The 8,610-nt window shown below is 45.7% G+C and overlaps 1 protein-coding gene across 1 annotated transcript in view; it reads right to left on the bottom strand.

Moving 5' to 3' along the window:
- The window catches only part of LOC107634435, a 14,257-nt gene extending 7,422 nt beyond the window's left edge, over positions 1-6,835 (bottom strand). The window contains exons 1-3 of the mRNA XM_016337940.2: positions 6,052-6,835; positions 4,932-5,949; positions 677-715 (exon numbers count right to left, since the gene is read on the bottom strand). Of these exons, the coding sequence (XP_016193426.2) occupies positions 677-715; positions 4,932-5,949; positions 6,052-6,742 (1,748 nt within the window). The 5' untranslated portion in view covers positions 6,743-6,835. The remainder of the gene's footprint in view (positions 1-676; positions 716-4,931; positions 5,950-6,051) is intronic.

Below are 8,610 nucleotides of genomic sequence, written 5' to 3'. Positions count from 1 at the left end.
AAATTATTTTATATTAAAACTAAAAATATTTTAAATAACTATATTTGTTAAAAATATTATTACATAATATAAATTTATACAAATATAATTTAGAATTTAGGGTTTACAATTTATTATTTACGGTTTAGAATTTATGATTTATATTAGAATATATACAACACATGTCACATATTCAATTATACAAATAAGAGAATAATAGAAATCTTGAAGTGTATAAATTAAATTAAAATATTCTAATTGAGAAATAACGAGATAAAATATTTTTTTATGATACTAACAAAATAAAAATTTTAAAGTGTATAAATTAAATTAAAATTTAGGGCAAAATACTATAATAAGCCAACGTCAATCCAAATTTACCTATATGAGCCAAAATGAAAATCGATACAGCAATTAGCCAGATCATATTTTTATGTAATTCGAACCAGGCTAGTTCGAACTTCATCTTCAAATAATTCAAACCAGAGCAGTTCGAATTTCTAAGAAAAAATTGAATGTAAATCGAACCAGACTGGTTCGAACTACCTATGCAAGTAATTCGAACCACTCCAGTTCGAATTATGGGGAAATGAGTTCTTCATGTAATTCGAACCACCCTGGTTCGAATTACGCTTAAGCTAGGTTGTTAGTAATTCGAACCACCCTGGTTCGAATTACGCTTAAGCTAGGTTGTTAGTAATTCGAACCACCCTGGTTCGAATTACTAGTGATTCGGCTATATAAGGAGTTCGAATCAGCCTCATTCGAACCATTCTCATCTTTCCCTGCCCCACCAAATCTCAGAGAAAACGACCCAGATTCTCTCCGAGAAAGACCTGAACGGAATACTCTGCTCATGGGGGACGATCCGGCACGGTTATATCGCTTGGACGGAGTCGCCCATATAGCTGGGGTCATCAACGAAGAGGTTAGTACGGAAATAACTTTATTTTACCGGTACATGTGAGTTAGTGGTTTGGCATGCGGGTTTATTTTAGCGGGTTAGATGTTGGTTTAGTTGGTGGTTTATTTTAGCGGTTTATGTTAGTGATTTCTGTTAATGGTTTATGTTAGTGGTTTTTGTTACTGGTTTATGTTGGTGGTTTATCTTAGTGATTTATCTTAGTGGTTTATGTTAGTGGTTTATCTTAGTGGTTTATGTATGTGGTTTATGTAAGCGGTTTACGTTAACGGTTTACGTTAGTGGTTTATGTTAGTGGTTTATGTTTTATGTTTAGTTGTGGTTTTATAATGTTAGATCTTTCATATCAGTAGCCTATGGTGGTTTCTAATTTAAGTTTCTTATGCAAATGGTTCTCGTTCTTGGATTTTTAAGCGGCTATGCATAGTAAGATTTTTTGGTTTAGGGATTATCGTGTTGATTATGTTTGTCACCGGTAATTAAGTTGGTTCTAATAATGCGGTTCATTTCTTCCGCAGCCTCAGCGATGCATCAGGAGCATGCGGCGGCAGCAGGGCATGGTCCTGGATGACAGATACGTTCCGTACCTGCAGATGGCTGGTCTTTACCATCTTGCAAGGCTGAACGATAGATGGTTCCGGTTGGACGAGGCCCTTGTCAGTGCGTTTGTTGAGCGATGGCGTCCAGAAACGCACACATTTCATATGCCATTCGGAGAGTGCACCATCACACTCCAGGACGTGGCATACCAGCTGGGTTTGCCAGTGGACGGGCGTTACGTCAGCGGCTGCCTATCAGAGTTCCATATATACATCGAGGGTGGCCGTCCAGCCTGGGTTTGGTTCGAGGAGTTGTTTGGAGTGGTACCTCCTCCTAGCCAGGTTCAGAAGTACGCGGTCAACTGCAGCTGGTTTCAGGAGACGTTTGGTGAGTGCCCGGAGGGAGCTGATGAGGATACTGTGCGTCGTTATGCCCGTGCGTACATCATGATGTTGTTGGGCACACAGCTTTTTGCGAACAAGTCGGGCAACCGCGTTCACATCAGATGGCTTCCGTTTGTAGCTAGGCTGGAGGAGATGGAGACCTACAGCTGGGGTTCTGCAGCACTGGCATGGTTGTACCGGTGCATGTGCCGTGTGGCGAACAGAAATGTAATCAAGCTAGCAGGCCCACTTCAGCTACTTCAGTCATGGATTTTCTGGCGATTTCCTCTGTTTAGGCCTGCAGGATTTGAGACGTTCAGCTGGCCATTGGCCTCGAGGTACTTCCCTAATCTTTGTCTATTTCAATTTACTACACATAACTGCGTGTTCATTCATAATGTATTGGATACCCTAAGCACACATATAAGTAGCGGTAACACATGTGCATGTTGCAGGTGGTCAGGTTACATCCCTTCCAGTAGCGAGAAGGGTCCTAGAGTTCAGACGTGGAGGCTCTGGATAGACCGGTTGCAGGATAGAGAGGTCAGTATGTTACTTAATAAGTTTTTTTATTTAACCACGATTTACGAGTTGGGATCACAAGTTGCCCTGACATTGTATCGTTCTGGGTGCAGTTTATCTGGATGCCGTACAGTAGCCCTGACGTACTTCAGGTCGTGCATCCCGAGGTTTTGGAGCCTCGGCATATGGTGCTGTGGCGGTCTGTTACATCGCTTATCTACTTTGCCGTCATAGAGTGGCATCAGATAGACAGGGTTCTTCCGCAGTTTGGAGGGGTGCAGCCCCGTCCACAGGCCGCCCTGAACATCGACTTTCTGATGTCGAAGGATGGTAGAGGCGGCGATCGATGGTTCCCGTCCCATTTGCAGAAGTGGCATCAGTATTGGGACGACCATATGGAGAGCGTGCTGAGATTCGATGTTGTTGCTGACCCTGGTCCGTCGCATCAGTTCTTGGATTGGTGGAGTCAGCACGGGAAGAGGTTTTTGTCTCCGGATCCGCAATTGGGCGATCCGAGAGCCGTTGCTATTCCTGTTGAGGCCTCACAGCGGGGAGTTGGGCAAGTACCTGAGATGGATCGGCCTGACGACGTGCCGGACAGGAGGCGGGTTGATAGGAGAGCTCGCGTGGGCACACGTCGTAGCCAGCGTGACTGGGGGTGGCTTGAGCGTGCTATGGAGGCTGGCGACGAGGCCGGCCCCGCTAGGGGTCGACGACGACATCATCCTGGCAGAGGTAGAGGGCGTGCTGCGGTTCATGCCGCTGAGGACGATGACGATGATCAGCATGGGCCTGAGGGCGGGGATGGTGCAAGGGCGGCTTCAGTTGCTGGTGGTAGTACCCAGGATGGGGTTCACGGAGGTGAGTGGTATGGCTCCGGGATGGGTGACGGGGCTGAGCCTAGTGACGCTGGACTTGGGTCCGGTCCTTTTGGACATTACTTTGTTGGAGTACCCACCGACGACCAGCCTCAGCAGGACGGTACTCCATGGGTTATTCCCGGATCACAGTGGCAGGACTTCCTTGGGGCAGATACGCTTGATGCGGACTTCGGAAGTCCACGGTTTCTAGCGGAGATTTCGGCTATCATGCAGGAGGACGAGCCGGGCAGGAGGCGTCCTCAGACCCCTGGCACGCAGACACCCTTAGATGTTGATCTGAACGAGCCTGCTACGACACCTGTTGGTGACCAGTTTGCTTTGGGAGGTACCCCACATTCCGCTTACACCGCTGCATCACAGTCTGTCGCCGGGCCGTCTGCCGCACCACTCCATTTTACGCCACCCGCACAGCCTGCCCCGCATGAGGACGCAGATGAGATAGAGGATGAGGAGCCGTTTATCCGCAAAGGTCAGAGGCCACGGGTTCCCCGTCGTTGTAGGACAGGCTCCCACTTGTTTAGATGATTTACATTTCATGTATTTTGGACGTTAGGGTTCACTCATGTATTTTAGATGATTTACTTTAGAGCTATTTTTCCTTGTTTCCTCATCTTATTGTTCTTAAAAATCTGTTATTCACCTAGTGGATTAGTGACTATGTATTATCATTGAATCATATAACACTGTAGTTATCAACTTTTGCAGTCATGGGATTTCTAACCATATTCAAATTCAGATGCAACTTTTTCATTACTAGAAGGTAAAAGGATAAACAGATAACACAAATCATCTTAAATAACAAGTAACAGGAAAAATAAAATCAAGGAACACTAACAATAACAAGATCGCTACTACTGGCCCCCCGTGTGAGACGGTCCTCCAAGCTGTGGGCAACTCCTGCGGGTGTGTCCAGGTTGGCGACAAAGGCCACACCTCTTTGGCCGATTCGGATCTGCCTCGTCCATGTTCGTCCGTATCCTAGTGGATCTCGGACGACCCTCTCTCGCACGCCTCTTGGCAGGGTCCGGGATCACGGTTGGCCCGTCGTAAGGTGGCCAGAATCCCTCCGGTATCGGCGGTGTGAATCCCATCTGGTACACACGGAACACTGAACTAATCTGATACACGCTATGAACATAAGAGGACCAGGTAACCCGTGAGTAGGCGCAGCATGCAAGTGCGTGCTGGCACGGGAAATGAAGTGTCTGGAAGTACCCGCAGTCACAGATCCGGGACGCAAGCGATACTCTGTAGGTACCTAATGAGAAAGAGCCCGTCGGAGTGGTCTCGGCTACGGTGAACTCGGAGTTATCCCGGTCATACAAAGTCACCGTGAAGCACCTCGAATTCTTTAAGTTGGCCTCTATACACTTCACCAAGTACTGACTGAATTGCTGTCCGGTTCCCATCTGGGCCTCAGCCTCTCTACCCTTGCGAACAAAGAGTTCCGCAAGCCTTCCATATGTTGCCTTTACCAAAGAGCAAACAGGGAGGTTTCTGACACCCTTTAGGATTGAGTTCACACACTCCGAGATATTCGTTGTCATGTGACCGAATCTCCGTCCCTTGTCACGATGCTGAGTCCATAAGGAATAATCAATCCGGTTCGCCCACTCACACATCGACGGGTCTTCAGACCGAAGAATATCAAACCAGTAATCAAACTCAACCTCGGTCTTGGCATATGCGGCATTCACTAGAAGCCTACGTGCATCCTTGCCCTTGAAGGTAAGGGCAAAATTAGCCGCTACGTGTCGAATGCAGAATGCACAGTATGAAGATGGAGGTAACCAACCTCCGTCCGGAGCCTCAAGCGCAGCCTTTATGCCGTTATGCCTGTCCGATATAACCAGAAGACCGGGCTGCGGTGTCACGTGCTGTCTAAGGTGGGAGAGAAAGAATGACCAAGACTCTGCATTCTCACCTTCTACTAGTGCGAATGCAACGGGTAGAATGTTGGAGTTCCCATCCTGTGCAATCGCGATGAGCAAAGTACCCCTGTACTTCCCATACAGATGGGTGCCGTCAATGCTAACTAGGGGCTTGCAATGGCGAAATGCCTGGATGAGCGGTGGAAACGTCCAGAAAAGTCTGTGGAAAAAAGCTTGAGACTCGTCTACTTGTCCACTAACTCGAACGGGGCTCGTCCGTAGGATTGCAACAGTACCGGGCATCGTCAACTGGACTCCCAAAACCCACCTAGGGATCTCGTTGTATGACTCATCCCAGTCACCATATACGAGGGCAATTGCCTTCTGCTTCGCCATCCAGACCCTCCTGTAAGTCGGCCTAAACCCGAAGTATGCTGCCGTGGCATTTAGGAGCACCTTGATGCTGACGGATGCATCAGCCCTAACCATTGGCATAACGAACGCAGAAATCACATGATAATCCAAGCTCCTGTGGTCACTCGAGATGGAGGTCGCAAGACAAGTGTGAGGTCCATTGTACCGCTTAACCTCCCAAATGCCCTTGCGCTTCCGCAGACTCAGTCGAATCAACCATGTGCACCCATTCCCAAACTCAGAACACTTGCCCACATAACGGCGATGATCAGACTCCACAACCTTGTACTGTACCCCTCGCCGGATGCTGTAAGTCTTCACACTTAACAGGGCCTCGTCTTTATCCTGAAATTGCTGACCAACCTGGAATTCTGTCAAACCAACAGTCCCTTCAGCATCTCTAGCTCCGAATCCAATAGAGTGCCCTGAAACACCCTCTTGCCTCATGGCATCTAGGTCCAAAGAGGAAAAATGTGGTGGATACTGCTGTGTGCCAGAACTAGAACCACCGACTACCAATGCAGGCTCAGTCGCTCCACCCTCGTCGCCGCTGTCATCCTCAATCATATCCGGCTCGACGTCGTCCTCCTCTACATCACCCAACACTCCGTCACCGACGCCAACCGGTGGAACTCCCTGTAAAGCGTTCGGCAGAATATCAATTGATCCTACCACGTCGCCTACTCCATCATTCAGATCAACAGCAAAAGACGGGGAGGCGACTGGTTCGACCGCTGGCTCGTACACAGGGACGGACGAAGAAGCAACGGCAGGCCTGGAACTCGAACCGGCTGCCGCTGCTTCAGTGGTGGCATTCCGGTTCGAACCCCCTGAGCTGGATACCACATCAACCAACTTTGCCAACAACTCTGGTGTCCTAACCTCGGGAAACTGCCTCCGACATAGAAACATGACTTGCAGGTCCTCATCACTACCAATCGTGAAGCAATCATACTTCACCGTATCCTGCAAGATAGTGATTGGAATGCAATAGAAAAACTTCTTCACTCGCTTCGCACCTTCCAGACCGAGTTTCATCAGCACAGATCTAACAAGATCATCATAGCTCGTCGTTGGTTTCACGACGATACAGAGAGGATCCTTATCTGTGAACTTCACACCGGAGCGAGTTTTTCTCTTAATGGATCCTCTATGGTGAACCAAAACCCCAAAACTCTCCTCACTAGCCATATTACACCCTCTATGAGAGCAACTCACGTTTAGAACCATATATATACTGCACTGTCTACCACTAATTCGAACCGGACTGGTTCGAATTCATTTTGTGTAATTCGAACCAGCCTGGTTCGAATTACTTGATGCAGCTTCTCCCTATATAATTCGAACCAGCGTGGTTCGAATTATGTGCTACGTTTTCCTCCCAAGTAATTCGAACCACCCTGGTTCGATTTACTTGAATGAATTTCCCTATTCATAATTCGAACCACTCTGGTTCGAATTACTTATGAATAGAGTTCGAACCACACTGGTTCGAATTATATAAATATAGGGTTTGGCTCATTGCAGAAACGAATTTCACTTTGGCTTATTTAGGTAATTTGCAACTTCCCTTGGTTTATTCTAGTTTTTTGCCCTAAAATTTAATTTTTCTAATTTTAAACCATATCAAACACAAATACAATTATATCTTTTCATAAATGAATTATAGTTTAAAGTGGATTTGATTTCAAAGCTAAAAATAATTCATTTATGAAAAGATATAATTGTGTTTGTGTTTGATATGGTTTAAAATTAGAAAAATTAAATTTTAATTTAATTTATGCACTTAAAAATTTTTTATTTTGTTAGTATCATAAAAAAAATTATCTCACGATTTCTCAATCAAAATATTTTAATTTAATTTATACACTTCAAAATTTGTATTATTCTCTTATTTGTTTTGTATATTTGAATATATGATTTGTGTTGTATATATTTAAATATGTGTTGTATATATTCGAATAACTTGTGTTTTAATAATCCAAAAAATGGAACATAACCCATTCATCACTTTGTAATAGAAATTCCAATCCTGCAATTCACTGATTTCAATTTCGCAAACGAATTAGAAAGAAATGATGAAACTTGTCATGGGTTCGGGTTTTGGAGAATTCAATAAGGTTTGCCGGAGTGTCTTTTGATGGCATCAAGATCATTGCCACCACGTGGAGGCTCTGATGGCTGAGATCGATTCTGCAATCTCCACCCTCGAGTACACACGCGCCACCGCAACCCTTGACGGGGTCCATGAACTCCAGTACCACAGGGGTTCTCGCTGGAGGAAGGAGGGTGCTGGAAAAGACGGTGCCGAAGCCGCCATGGCTGAGTGGAGAGGAGAAGGAGTTGGTGGTGCGATGAAGGAGTGAGTAGGAGAGGCGGTGAGGAGGTTTGGAGTCGTCGCCGGCAGTGGAAATAATGGAAGGGGCAATGCTTGCAACGGCGGAGGAAGAGGAGGGAGGCGACGGTGGGCGGTGGCAGTGATAAGGGGGAGAAGATAAGGAAAAATGTTAGCGGGAAATCCATTGTGGAAGGCAATGGAAGGAGGAGTTGGCGGGAGGGCATTGCAACGAAGAAGGTTCTGAGTTAAGAAAAAATGTTTAGTCATACTGAGTTATGGAAGAAGCTTTGAGAATTGATGATGGAATTGGAGACTATGATTATCAATGAAAAAGTGAATAAAATAAAACGGGAGAAGACAAAAAAATTATGAAAACACCCATCTCTTAAAAATTATAAAAGAAAAGACCCCATTAAAATGAAGTCTTTCATTTTGGTCTATCTGGCTAACTGGTGAGCAAAATGACTTTTGGGCATTTTGGTGGCATAAACGAGGGTCGCTCACCGAATCCGTGACCCTCTTTCTCATACTTAGATGAAAAATCTTTCCCTCCGTCTCTTCTTTATTTTGCACTGTGTTGTGAGTGGAACTCAATAATTCAGCCACTCATTCTATGCTCCAAGTTCTCTCTTCTTCAGTGTGTTTTATTTACAGCAGGAGGCGTAAGAAAGAGTAACGAGGGAAAGAATCAAGTGAAACCAACTATATAACAATAGGACAACTGGTAGAAGAGTGGAAAGAATCCATGAGACATGAACAA

Source organism: Arachis ipaensis, chromosome B03 (assembly GCF_000816755.2).
Source record: "Arachis ipaensis cultivar K30076 chromosome B03, Araip1.1, whole genome shotgun sequence".
In the NCBI taxonomy this organism is placed as follows: Eukaryota; Viridiplantae; Streptophyta; class Magnoliopsida; order Fabales; family Fabaceae; genus Arachis; species Arachis ipaensis.
This window is presented reverse-complemented; position numbering and strand designations above follow the sequence as displayed.